Raw genomic sequence first — 14,863 nt, forward strand, 5'->3', positions numbered from 1 at the left:
TTTATAATAATAATAATAAAAATAATAATAAAAACAATAATAATAATAGACAAGCGTACCCAGCGAACTTCGTGTCGCACAAAATTAATATTTTGTTGGAAAATTTTGGTACAACACTTCCACCAACTATTCACTTAACGACTTCCAGTGGCACATTTACCGCGTGGTATTTAAACTTATGAATAGTAGGCAACCCTCTTCATTATTCAATTATTACTTTTGGTTAAGAGTGTATTTAAATGCATTTTATTCCCTGGATGCGTTGCAATATTTTACTCGATATATATTTAAGTCACTCAAATTTTAAGCGGGTGGCAACCCTACTAATTTTTATTTTTATTTTTTACCGCAACCGGTGAAGCTGTGCCTCAAAATAGTGTTTCAATCTTCCAATTTGAAGTAGTATTATGGAAGATATGGCGCTTTATTGACCGAATACAATGTTTTCAGCTTTTTAAAACCATTTTTTAATTTAATAACTAAATTTGAACAAAGTGACTATTTTTCGCAGTACTTTAGCTTCCCACCTTTAAAATGAGATATCATTCATTAAATTTGATAAAATATTAAAGGAGATATCGTTTGGTAACAGAACAATACCTTTTAGAAATAAGTATATAGAAGATAGATAGATAGATAGTAGTTTCGTATTACCTGCCGAGCTTCTCCTCCGATTTGGGGCGTGCGCCTTGATGTTGTCACACAAAGGGCAGGGGCCTACAGTTTTACGCCGACTCCGAACGGCGATTGCATTTCTGTGAAAAGCTGTTTTTCATAGCAGAAATCCTCGGAGGTTTGCCATTGCCCGCCGAGGGGCGACCGCTGTTAAGAAAAACCCTTTTTTTAAAAAAAGAAAAAAGAAAAACTTAAAACTTAAAAAGAAAAACTTAACAAATAGTTATACAAACCTAAAAAATTTAGACAAGAATGAAAGACTACAATATGTATAGCGAGAATACCAGTTCAACAAAAAAAAATATGTTTATGGCTCCCTTAAATTGTTTTTGGGCCAGAGTACAGGGAGACACTGAAAATCGGGATTTAATCGGTACAAATATGAAATATCGGGACACTTGTACGTCCCGACTTTTAAAAAATATTCTCAAAATCGGTACTGTCCCGCCAAAATCGGTACGCATGGACATCGCACTTATAAGTAAACATGTTTGAAAAATAAAAAAAGCAAACTGCTTCGAGAAAAATAATTGGTTTCATATTTGATAAAAAATAAGTTTTATCATCTAATTAGGAGAATCGAATAAAACGGGGTTTAAGCATAATATGTACTATGCATGCATGTACATATGTTTATCCGTGACATTTTGATAAATTAAGTTTTAAAGATTAACTAGCACAGATGTAGTTTAAGATGCCCTTTTAATAGAAGCTTATTAAAAATATAAAATGTTTGAAGGCAAACTTATTCTTAATTAATCCAAAGTCAAACCTTCTATAGGCACTTCAGTTTTTTTTTTATCCAAATGTCACAGATACATACATACATACATAAATCATACATAATTTATTTATCTTTAAATTCTTTATACATACGTATACATATCGTCCCCTTTGCGCAAAATTATCGTATGTAAATAACAAAAACCAGATTTTACAGGAAAGTGTTTTTTGTATGTTTCTCTGCTTTGGCTAGCACGATTAATACCAAAGTTTAGATTTGCTGAGATAATTGAGAAATATAATTAAACACAAGTTTTTTTTTGTAGAAAAGTCGCTACGTTCTAATTTCTTAGCACATATGATAATTTCTCAGAAGAAAAAATTCATTGTCACATACGATAAAATTTACAGTCATTAGATTTGTTCGTCGAAAATCCAGTAAGAATTATCCAAAACTCAAAATATCAGAGAGTAAGAAAAAATTCTCTCAAATTCTCTCTCATGTTGAGAAACTTGCAAATTTCTGCACGAACGCAAATTTGCAGGAATTTGCAAGTTTCCCTGCCAGCTGGTGTCCACGGTTGCATTTCAAACATAATAAATTTTTATAGAATTTTTAAAATTCTTTCAGATGGACAAAAACAGGATATACATGTATATTTTTTGTTATTCTGACTTTCTTTAACATACATTTCAATTTCTTCATCATACTAGCTGTCTAGTTTCTTAAATCGACTCTGGTTGCAAATTGCATTCCGATTGAAAAATACAATTTTTTTCAGCCGAGTTAAGTTTAAAACATTGGAATTAACTAAATTAATTATATCAACAAGTATTTACTTCCTTTTTTCATAAAAAAATCGCTCGCGTTTATAAATTTTTAAATTTAACGAACTTATTTATTCAAATTATCGTAGACAAAAATGCAACCAGGTGCCAAAATCATATGTTTTTCATGATTGCAAATTCTTGCTGGCTAACATTTTTCCAGCAAGAATTTGCGAATTCTCTCAGGAGAACTGTCACTTTGTGCTCTCAGTTTTTGAGTGATGGATATTTTTTTGGTCTGCACGAACGCGATTTGGGCAAAAATCATGATAATTCGTACAAATTCGTACAAATTTTTTGCTCGACGAACAAACCTAATTTTTGGGGTAGCTATTGGGATTTAAGCAGTAATATTTGAACAGGTGATGCGTTATGGGTTGTAAAACAAAGTTGCATCAAAAAGTTAATTTCGTAAAAAATGTAGCATACGATAATTTTGCGCAAGGGGTCGATATATTTTCGAAATCACTTCTCGTACTTTTTTGGAAATTTGGTTTACGTTTTTACCTCTGTAAATTTTGGTAAGTGCTTTGGTGGTAATTGTTGTTCCGAGTATGTGTATCATTTGTAACTACGATTACACTATTTTCAACTGTTGTCTATGTTAATGTGTGTCACTTTGCCTCAGTAATCTTAAGTCGCACAGTTGAGTAAATGCTGCATTAAAATATTTATGGTTCATAATTTTTATTTTTTTTCTTCCAATTTTCTTTCTTTTTATCTCGTTTACTTTTGCTAGGATTTACTACATGAGAAACAAAAACATATTGAGCAGTTGATGATAGAACGGGAGCTGGATCGTGAGGACTGCCAGAATCAAGCGCTACAATACCAAAAGAATATTAACGAGGTAATTATCTACGAAGACACGCTATATGCACCGGTCGTGTATGCCGATAAGAAACGGCCCTTCCGCTTAACACGGCTACGGTTGCCTACAATACCGCCGCGACCGTCGTCGTCACGTTCAACGCGATCGTCGCAATCACCAACACCCGTTTCACCGCCGAAGAAACGTTCATCGTTGGTGCAGCAATGGACGCAATCGCGCTCTCCAACGCCGCCAACGAAGAAAGTTTGGTTTTGGTTAAATTGATTACAATTTCTTAGTAAAAAGAAAGAAAGAAAAACAGAAGGCAATAATAATTGTGAGATATATTAAGCAATGCAGTCCCAGTACAAATGGCACTGGTCTAGATAAAAAAAGGGCTCTAAGGTGCTTGATAAATTCTTTATTTGGAGGGTTTGTTTGTACACAAATAAATGCACACACAAAACGCATAAATGCATACATACATACGCAATACATATAAACCACATGTGCATACTTACTATGACTACATCTACACCTCAACTTTTTTTGCAAAAAAGTTTCGCATGCCACCATGTTAACATTTGTTTAAAATAATTGGCCATAAGTGTTTACAAATTATATTCAAATTCTTTTGTTTACTATTGTTTACCATCGAGTGCTCTTGTATATTCAACCTGTTTTTGATTTAGGGTGCGATATGTAGATATGTGTTTAATGAATGGCCTAATATGGTTATCTCTCAATCATTGTTACCACTCGAAATATTGTTGTTTGCGGTCTAACATTTCAATTAACAAATATTTGTTACTTTTGTCTCGTATTTTTGTTTGTTTTTGTTAGCTGTAAGCGTTTGTAAATAAACCTACACAATCACCTGTGCAGACACATTTTGGGAACTTTCCAGACATGCGAACATACATACATACATACATACGTACATACTACACAATTATTTTTTGCCAACTTTTGCGCCAGTCACGTTTTTCAATTGGCCTACGCGAGGAGTACTATTTTGCAATTATAGTTAAGCTTGAATTGGTCGCTGAGAAAACTACATAAATACATATTGTGTGCAATATGATCATAATAGTTTGGAGCTGCAATTACGAAAACAAAAGTTAATCGCGGAATTTCTTAGCTAAGGTGAAATATGTACATACGTACATACATATACATATTTGACAATATTAGCGCTTCTCAGACTATTCCACGCGTGCTACTTTCCTTAAAAAACATTTTGAATAGTAAGGATGTATGTATAATCTTACGAAAATAGATCTTCGGAATTAAATGCCCAAAATACATGCTAAAGAAGATTCTCCTCTGAAGTAAGCTACGGAATTTTTAGTAAGACGAAATGCTGTCAATGCCAAAATTTTTGACAAGTTTTTGAAGATAAATTTTTGATGCGTACATACATAGATCTTTTATTTTTTTAGTTTTATGGTACTAGTTTTCTCTGCGTTTTCATACGTGATACCGGGTTAAGAACCGCTGGTCTACACGTTGTATAATAACGTTGAATAAAATTTAAATATATTGTATACGATTCCGTCGGTGTTGTACTATTCGTCCTTTCTATTTATCAAACAAACAGTTTTTTTTTCGCAGGATAACAAGTTAAAATTTATAACTGAAATACAGGTTTCTAAACATTTGTGGATTTAAGGTTTTCCGGAGCAAAGCATTATCGCTCGTCCAAGTAAATGGATCTGCTTATTTCATAGTTGTGATGGTTTAGCCATGACAAGTTCATACATGTCAACTGACTGCTTCTTAAAAAAGGCAACCCATGATGTTTAGATAATCGCCACTTATTAATTTTTCGTTGGTTAATGCGCACTCTAATGGATCATCGGAATAATTTCAGGTTTCGCCCTTGTCCTTTGGAATAATTTCTAGATCTTGTCTGGAAGGCGACTTTAGTTCACTCGATTAGATATTTTTTTCTTGTCATTTCGACTGCTGCAGTCAGTAATAGTTGCTGTACTTGAATTTGGCTGCTACTTATTAGAGCAAGTGGTACCGAATAGATCACAGTCTAACTATCTTTCGTATATATACTTACATATGTTGCTTATAAAACTAAGCTAATTGTTTTGGTACAATCCTGTCAATCAAATAAAGTTATGAAATATTGCATACAAAAGTTGTACCTTTTTTGTTCTTAAATTTTGAGTAAAGATGTATGTATGTACATATGTATACATCATCTGGTGTACGAGTTTCGCTTCAAGTACTACATATGTATGTATTATACTTACATACATGTTTTATAGCAATCGTACATCCTGTTCATCATTAACAGGTCTATTCTGCACGTTACCGAAGATTTTGTAACCGGAAAATTTTATTACCAAAAAATGCTACCAGTTCTTGTCACCGCGATTCTAGGTTCGTTGGTAATGCAGTTAAAATATTCAGCAATAATAGTTAGGTAATGCAGTTAAATAATTCAGCTATGAAGAATTGTGCAGATTCTGGCATTGCATTTTTCACAGGGCAATACTTTGTTACCAGCTTATGAGATGGTAACAAAATTTACCGGTTAAAAGAGTACAGAGAATGCGAAGAGGGTTTAAAAATTTACATAAACTTTATTTACCGGTTACAAACTTTTTATTACCAGTGCAGAATAGACCTGTTAGCGTGATTGAAAATTGCACATATGAATATTTACTAATTGTCGATTTTACTTACAAGCATTGCTTTCCATTTGTTTATAATCCTCAGGTTGGTTTATTCATCGACATGTTCATTCAACTACTCACTAATTGGTTAATTTATTCAACTTTCTTTTGTAGTTGAACGTTCGTTTCCTTCAACTACAGCATGAAATTTGAAATTAAAAACAAAATAACAAACCGTAAAGTAATAAATGGAGAATAAAATTAAACAGCAGCCATCTGGTACTATATCAAGTGCCCAAAGTAAATATGTTATATGTATATATGTACATGCATGTATATACATACTTTTGTATATGTATGTACAAACCCACAATTAAGAAAGTATTAAAACAAATAATTTTGTCTTTATTCGTGTTTTTTTACACTAGGTACCTACAGTTTTTGTATTTTTTTGTATTTCGTGTTTTACTTTTATATTCTTGATAACATTAATTACCGTTATAATAAGCCATTCATGCATACCATACTGGTGTATATTCTGCGTATGTTTGTATGAATGGAAAATAATTTGTTACTGTGAGTTAAGAATTGGTTAACATTTCTAATAATTTGTCGTTTTTTCTGTCTATGCATATGTTTTTATTGTCTGGTTTTACTTTGTTTGTATTAATTTTTAGAAAAATAAAATATTCAATATCACTTGCTTATGGGAAAGACGGGACTTTTGTTTTATTAGCATTGTGAGAAAAAAAAATTGCTTCAAAAAGGCAAAAAATTAAATTGTGTATATGTATACTTTATTTCATTTCTGTAGACCATTTTTATTTTATATCAGTAAAGTTTTAGAGGAGTTTATTAGAAAAATTGTTATGCCATTTAATTCTTGTAAAAAATACCAAAATAATTTTTTGAATTTACCCACATATTTTGTAGACACAAAACCCATGAAATTGAAATTAATTAATTATCTATAACAAAAAAGGTCAGGTAAACAATTTGGCACAGAATTAGTGTTATGACCATAGTGGATAGAAATATGCATGAAAAAGAGAAAAAATGCGCTCTAAAAAGTCCTCTTAGGGCAATTCATCTAATCGCGTAAATGCCTCGTAACCATATAAACCTCGTAAACTTACTTAATTTTGTATGGAAAACCGGTTTATTTACGAGATTTACGCGGTTGCGAGGCATTTACACATTTAGATGAATGCCTAACGTTCGTATCTATATTTTTTTTGCAGTATAATATTTATATATTTTGATTCCAAAAAAGAATAGATACTACGGTTTTTCCAAAATACTGCATTTATACGAAAAATAAATTTTTTTGTTCCAGAAATTTTTAATGCACATTTACCAGCCATTGAAACAAAACGATATATGCTAACAGAGAATTGTGAGTGGATACACGTTATAAAAATGCATATGTGTAGATATCACGGTACCCTGGAAACAATTTCAACCCTCAAGTTGCTTCCCTTCGCCGCTTCCTGTTGCTACTATTTCTGGGGACCTCAGTGAACATTTTCCGAAAACTAAGAGCAAAATCCGTCGAGCGCTTTTTTTCTATGGTAACTTTTACTAATTCAAATATTACACAGGCCAACAAAAATTGGAAAAACTTGGTTTCCTAAAATGTTAAAGCTGTTTGTGAGAGATCATTTTGTGCTGATTACGAATCTACGAAAATTTTCCATCAGCTTTAGATTTTGAGAAAAACGTGGTCAAAGTATCAAAAAATAACGTTTTCTGCAATATTTGAGAAGCGCTAGAAAAAAAACAAAAGGGAAAGAACCTTCCACTTGGGCTTAAATTAAAGCTAGAACTCTCGGCTACTATCCCTTTAAAAATACCATTCGTGCACCTTGACTTGATGGTCACTTATAGTCATTTGTTTAATAGCAAAAACTGATTTTGGCAAAGTTTATTGTTCAATAAATGATTATAAGTGACCATAATATATATATAATATTTGAATTAGTAAAAGTTACCATAGAAAAAAAACGCCCGGCGGATTTTGCTCTTTTTTTTTTGGGAAATGTTCAGTGAGGTCCCCCGAAACAGCAGCATCAGGAATCGGCGAAGGGAAGCAACTTGAGGGTTGAAATTGTTTCCAGGGTACCGTGATATCTACACATATGCATTTTTATAACGTGTATCCACTCACAATTCTCTGTTAGCATATATCGTTTTGTTTCAATGGCTGGTAAATGTGCATTAAAAATTTCTGGAACAAAAAAATTTATTTTTCGTATAAATGCAGTATTTTGGAGTATGCAGTATGTTGTCACACAAAACGGAGGAACCTACAGTTTTACGCCGACTCCGAACGGCGATTGTATTTTTATGAGAAGCTATTTTCATGGCAGAAATACACTGGCAGGTTTGCCATTGCCTGCCGAGGGACGGCCGCTGTTAAGAAAAAACTTTTTTTCTATATTTTTTTTTGCGATGTTGCTTTGACCAGGGCTTGAACCCAGGCGTTGCGTAGTGGAAGCGCGCACTGCTTACCACTACACCACAGCGGCCGACGAATCTATAGAAATGAAATAAAGTGTATAGAACTGCATACTTAACGGACGTGATGTGTAACTCCTCGAAGATTTATACAATTTTTACGAAAAAGTATCTGCATGCACACTGATCCGGTGGATTTTTAGGCTTATAAGTGCACTTGGGCTCAGCATAAAGTTTCTGGATAAACGGTTGAACTTACGCTCATTTATCAGTACAAAAAATTTGTCAGAACCTTAACCCACTTTCATGCATGACCTTCGGTATTTAATGAAAGGCTTTGAAATATTTTGGGATATTAAACTGGGAAATGATGTGGAAAAATAACGATTGGGGTATTCAGAACGGTGTCGTAAGTGTCGTATTGTTGTATGTCGTAAACTTTAAACGCCTAAAAAATATATTAATAAAGGAGGTCGCAAAGTACCATCAAAGTCACATTATGGGTTTTCGTAGTGTTAAAAAATAGTTGATTGTGGTTGCAAGTCCTCTAAATATTTATTTAAGCTCTTCAAGTTTACGACATACAACAATACAACACTTACGACACCGTTGTGAATCCCTCAGATGTTTATTTGTAAATATGTATATTATGCTGGTATGTATGTATTTATGTGTGCTGATGCAGGCCGCAGGCAAATTTATTTGTGCATCACACGCCGTTGGTAAGTCCAAGAGCTCGACCCACACTGCGGAATTAAAATATCGAAAGGAAAAAAATGGCAAAACCTCATCAACCAATGACATTTGCATTCAAATGTAATTTATTTTTTTTAACCGACTTCAAAAAAGAGGAGGAAAGTTATCAATTCATTAACGCATGACTTTGGATCACGTTTCGAGTAACCCTTTTTTTACCTTCCTTTTATTAGCTCGGGATGTAACTATGTAATATTGATGCGCCTAAAAGATGCAGCGATTTCTATTCTCAAGTTACATACCTGATGACAGTACGAAAGGCAATTATAATAGGGAGGTTTTAGTTTTTTAAACTATAATTTTATTTGGAAACTAATTTGGTTTAGTTCCGATCATTATGTCATGAAGAAATTGACGGTAATCCAAAATTTGTATACGAGCAATATAATCGGATGCATTTCGTTACTTAAAAATTACTTGCTAGATTCTTGAGCCAATGAAAAAGCATACCAATGACCAATTTTTGTGGCTAAAATTGATTAGGGCGAAACGAGTAGATTATTTAAAAAAACATGATACTTTTTCTGGTTGGAATATCGCTAGCTTAGAGTGAAAACTCATATTTTGATATAGAAGGCAAGGAATATTAAGAACGTATCGCTTCGAAAAGGATTAAGATACTTGTTTTATTTTTTCTCGTTTATATTCAATGAAAGACAAAATCCGACAAAACCAAGATAATACGAAATCTTTTAATATAGATCGAATCTTTCTTATTCGCATGGAGTTTTGCTTTGCTTTAAATACGCAAAATGTTGCATTCAAAGAAGTTTTTTCCTCTTCTGTAAAGTTAAAAAAAATGGCTTAGCAACTTTGCACTCGTAAGCTAGCGATATGATTTCCCATATTTTTTCAAACAAGCAAAAATCTTAACCCTTGAAGACCGAGTGGGTTCACTTCTTAATTTGTGATTTTGTTGAAAAAGTTTGAAGGCATGTTTTGAATTGTTGTTTTTAAAAAAACGTGGCTATTTTTGAAAAAAATTTGGTTAATTATAATAATTGCAAGTGAAAACCTGAATTTGTCTGCTGGAAAGCTAATTAAAAGGAGCAGCCTTTTGTATAACAAAATTGTAAACAGTCTTATGCTTCCTGTCTTTACTGAGTCCTCTTTTCCAAATGGTAAATAGTTCACTACTGACAGGTTCAATAATATTTACAAAAAAATCCATTTTCTTAGAAATCGAATATGAAATTGACGAATTAAACTGAAAACTCTTCATATTTGCCAATGTTATTGTTACTTATTAATATTTAATTTTAATATTTTTAATGAGCTTTGTACAACGATTATTTTATTAGGAAAAATGGAAAAAGCAACAAATAAAATAATCGTGGTATCTTCATTTTATACATTTTTGGTAGTCCAAACATGGTCAACATTTTAAAGGCTTTTTCAAATTTCATTAAACAAAATTTAATTAAAGCTCATGTCAGAAGTACCCAGCCAGCAAAATCATCGTAAAAATAACCGTTAGCAAAGAGAAGGGCAGCTGATATAAAGCGATTAACATGCAAATTTTTTGGGGTAAAAAAAGAGTATTATCAGCGAAGCCTAAAGAGCAATGGGACCAAAAGTAATGAGTTAACCTCCATGCGCTCGGGACTGAAAACTTGCGTAGATGGTCGGAAGTTTACATTTGTAAAAATCTTGAATTTGTAGGGAGGATCACTTAAACATGAGAAACAAAACGCATGTTTCGACACCCAAAAATTAAAAAAACCTTTGGTGAGTAAAAAAAGTGAGATGAATTTTTATACATATTATCTACACAGTGCTAAAATATTAAAAAAAATTCAAACCACATGAAACAATATACTCACGAAACTAGGGGCCAAATAAAGTAAAATTGCGTTTTTAGTTTTTCCCTCTGACGACAGTGTCCTTTTTAAAGGACTTTGAATCTTCAAGAATATCAAAAATTAAAAAAAAATATTAAAAAATTTCAATGCGATGTAGAATAATTTTGCAAAAATGCTCCAAATGTAGACTACCGAGCACATGAAGGTTAAGGAAAAGGTTTTTTTCGTTTTTAACTACTACATAAACCTATTTAAAGTCCGATACTTCAGCAATGATACCGTAATATTACATATAACGCGATTGAAAGTTTAGAGATCATTGGTTTATTTGTTTAAAAGTTATTGCGCTTTAAAAGTGGAGATTGGAGGAAAGTCAACGACAAAATTGTTTTACTTTTTTTCGTAACGAAAATATGAACCACATTTCAGAGTGGGCCGAAACGATAATCTAGAGGGACCAAATCATTTAACGAATTCAGTTTGCATGAATGTTTATAAAACTTAGTATTTAGGTATATTTTGAGTCTCCTATTACAAAACTTATATATGTAATATGTTTAAAATTAAAAATGTCGGATCCAATATAGCTGACACTTTAAATTTAGCGCTCAGTAGACAGGAGTCTAAACCAGCATGCCCCCATAGTTAAACTCTTGTGAAATTAAATTTTTTTTGTGGAACCAATTTCAAATTTGTATAGAAAAATATTATTTTTAGTTTATTTATATTTTCAGGCGATATGAATTTCCATAACCCAATTCTTAGTTGAACTTTTGCTAGTGGTTAAGGTAACAACGGTTTAACTAAGCACTGCGAATTCGGTTCTAAATGAAATAGTGCCTTCCGCAAAATAGAAAATGTCAACAAAAAACTCGAACCTTTATATGGGGGCGGACGTAGGCGGACTTAAAGTTTATAAAACAATAAAGTGTGAGAACACAGCAGTCTAAAAACTCAATTACTTTATTCGCCACTTATAGGAAAAAAATAGTAGCACTTTACAAAAACTATTTTCTAATCCAAAATTTCATGCATTCAAAAAGTTGAAATCAAGGCGAACTCATGAAGGTTTCATTTTTCCTTTTAAAAATAATGATTAATTATAAAATTGAAACGCTATACAGACGCAGCTTACTGAAATTTTGACCTGAAAATTTTGGAACTTATTCCTTTAATTAAGGTGTCGCTACCTCTGAAAAGGTATAGCTTTTGAGTTTTTTTAATGATCATTATTCTTGAGCGAAAAAAATAAAAATCATAAAATAATCATTATTTATGATTCGAAAAAATAAAAATCATGTAATAATAATTACCTTTGAGCCAAAAATTAAAACACAAATATTAATTATTATTTTTAATCTTTATTGGTTAAAATCGAAAAATAAAAATCATAGTAAATTACAGTAGGACGTACGAAAACAAATACGTGGGTATAGATAAAATTGTTTTACGACGATTACAACTTGTTGATTTTTTGGTTAAAATTTAAAAAATAATGATTATTTTCCGTCCCTGCTTGATTTACGTCAGCAGCAAGCAAATAGAACTTGAACTAACTATAGATGCATATATGTTTTTTTTTTTTTAACAAAAGAAAAGTGGATTCTTTTGTATCAGCTAATGTGTTACAGAATCGAAAGCAAAATATCTTGAACTTGACACTTCACCAAAATCACAAAGGTCCCTCCAGATTACCGTTTTAGACCTCTGTGCGTCTGGAAACATTTAAAGTTTAAACAAAGCAGGATATGAAAAAAGCTCGATATTTGTCTTCTACGTGTATTAGCACTGAACAATTTTACGTCCGAGATAATGTAAAGCTGGTTGCAGAAGAATCTTATGAAAACCACTTAGTACCGTTTTCGCCCAGAAAATATGGTTTTAAAAGACAAAAAGGTCATCGATTAAGACAGCACATATCGCACACCTGGATCTAAAGTGCGATTAATTAAAAAAATATTTTGGGCGATTTTTTGTATAAATCAATTCATAGGACTCACATCCAATTAATGAAAATGTATTTTTCTTCATGATTATACACATTAACTAAAAAACTACTCTTATACCTGTTTTTGTATTAATTGCGTTAAATCTGTACGATCCACAAGCAGTTTAAATTTCCCTCTCTGAATTTTGAGTTAGCTCACTTTAGATCTAGGTGTGCGATATGTAAACACGTATGTACATGCATATAGTATCATTGATTACTGTATGAATCTTTATGAATAAATTCGCCACAAAAAGAATAAAGACGATTCGAGTCAACAAATGGTTTTTTGAAGGAATGAAGCGTTGGATACCATTCATCTGGGGTTAGTTATTATACATAACTGTTAATATGATGCAATCTCGTGTAAAATTGGTAATTCGAATGTAAATTGCCATGCAAATATATGGCAGTAAAACATTTTTCTCTAGTAGGGTTTTTTTGCAAATTATTAAATTTTTCCGCAAAATTTAGGTCTAGTATACATACATATGTAGATATGTACATAGGCACCCAATATTACTTTACATAAATACATCTCATTTAATATTCCATAGTAAATTTTTAATCAGTAACACAGCTCAAACATATCATTGTCCACAATATTCAAATATAGGATAAACTCATTGATTCGGATCGTTGGGCCCGTCTAATTGCTCGCCGCAGCTATCGCCTGGCTGACCTACGTCGCGAATTTCGCGGCTGGTACGGCAATCACGAACGACACTGCCTTCTGCACAGCATCCTCACACCGCTTCGCATTAAATAGGATATGTAAGCGATGAAGAGCGAAACTTAGAATACCCTACTAGAAGTAACTGGTGCTCAAACTCTTTGAGGGAGTCGGAGAATGGGAAATAAATTGGAGCTTTGACTTAGCAACACCAAAACTTGTTTAAAAACCATAGCAGGAAGTCGGTTGTAATTCCGGTGCTGTCTCTAACTACGATATTTAAAAAAAAAAACCTATTTATAATAATAAAACGCACAAAAAAATACAAGAACACTTGTACCGAACGCAACTACTTGTTAAATAAATGTATTTAGTTATTTGAGCGAATTTTATTGCTTTGAACGATTATTTTTGAATTTTGTTATGTTGTACATATGTATTTACCAAAACCAACTGCTTAATCACAAGCACAAATGGAACAATAATAAATATGTATAAATTATGTAAATTCATATGCTGATCTTTATTATGTACATGCGTATGTAAAATAAAAATGTGTAATAAATTTCAAACTGTTTTATTGCTTACCTTATTCTTGGTTGTATTTTTACTTAACTATTTATTGTATTTGGACATTTCATTTTTTAGCTAAAATCACGAATTGTTCACTTGGAGCGCTTACTGGATGATGAACGTAAGAAATCAGAGGACTTGCAATTTTCTATCGATGAGGCCACATACTGTGGCAACGATGTAAGGATGCATAATTTGTTACATACCTTTTTCGTATACAAGAGTACCAAAAGTTCACAGGCATATGTTTAGAAGAATGCATGGATCCCACGATATGTATATTTGTACATTTTGACAGAGTGGTGTTGTCTAGAAATTTTTATCGAGTTATGAGTTCAGCTCAATAAAAAATTCCAAAGCAACCCCAATCTCCAAATACATGTCAAAATGTACAAATGTCCAATCACTGCTTAAGAGTAGAATTTCACAGCAAAGCCCCTTATGATATATGTACATATATACATACGGTGTTCGCCCAAATACACTCCGTATTAATATTTACTATTTCCACTAACTATCTTACCGCTATTGAGAGCCTTGTGAAATAATCCTTACAGAAAAACGAATTACATTTTATATATGTATGCAGTCTTATGCATCAAGTAGTGCATTTTGTCATTTGCTGTAGGGTACAGATAATGTAGGACAAGAAAAGTCAATAGGTCAAATATAGTTCGTTATATTTAGGGTTAAAGCGTTTCTAAGACTTCCAATGATTTTGAAAAGTTACGGCTTTGAGTCACATACATATCAGCCCCTTAATAAATCCTCCAAAGGACTTTGGTGGGCGAATTCCTTGCTATTATGAATTGTTTTTCACAATTACGATTGCCAGACGTACTGATTTGGGAAGGACGGTACTGAATTTTCATGCCCCGTACTGAAAATTTTCAATTCCTAATTCAGTGCGCAAATGTCCTTGTGAAATGTGTGCTGAAAGAATTT

General features: G+C 32.4%; 1 protein-coding gene across 1 annotated transcript in view; it reads left to right on the forward strand.

The window, feature by feature from the left end:
- The window catches only part of LOC108361336 (restin homolog), a 135,340-nt gene extending 121,430 nt beyond the window's left edge, over window positions 1-13,910 (forward strand). The window contains exons 10-11 of the mRNA XM_017613932.1: window positions 2,966-3,076; window positions 13,289-13,910. Coding sequence (XP_017469421.1) covers window positions 2,966-3,076; window positions 13,289-13,441 — 264 coding nt within the window. The 3' untranslated portion in view covers window positions 13,442-13,910. The remainder of the gene's footprint in view (window positions 1-2,965; window positions 3,077-13,288) is intronic.
- The last annotated feature ends 953 nt before the right edge of the window (window positions 13,911-14,863 follow it).

This window comes from Rhagoletis zephyria, unplaced genomic scaffold (assembly GCF_001687245.7).
Source record: "Rhagoletis zephyria isolate East Lansing unplaced genomic scaffold, Rhagoletis_zephyria_1.1 Rzeph_scaffold_00737, whole genome shotgun sequence".
Taxonomy (NCBI): Eukaryota; Metazoa; Arthropoda; class Insecta; order Diptera; family Tephritidae; genus Rhagoletis; species Rhagoletis zephyria.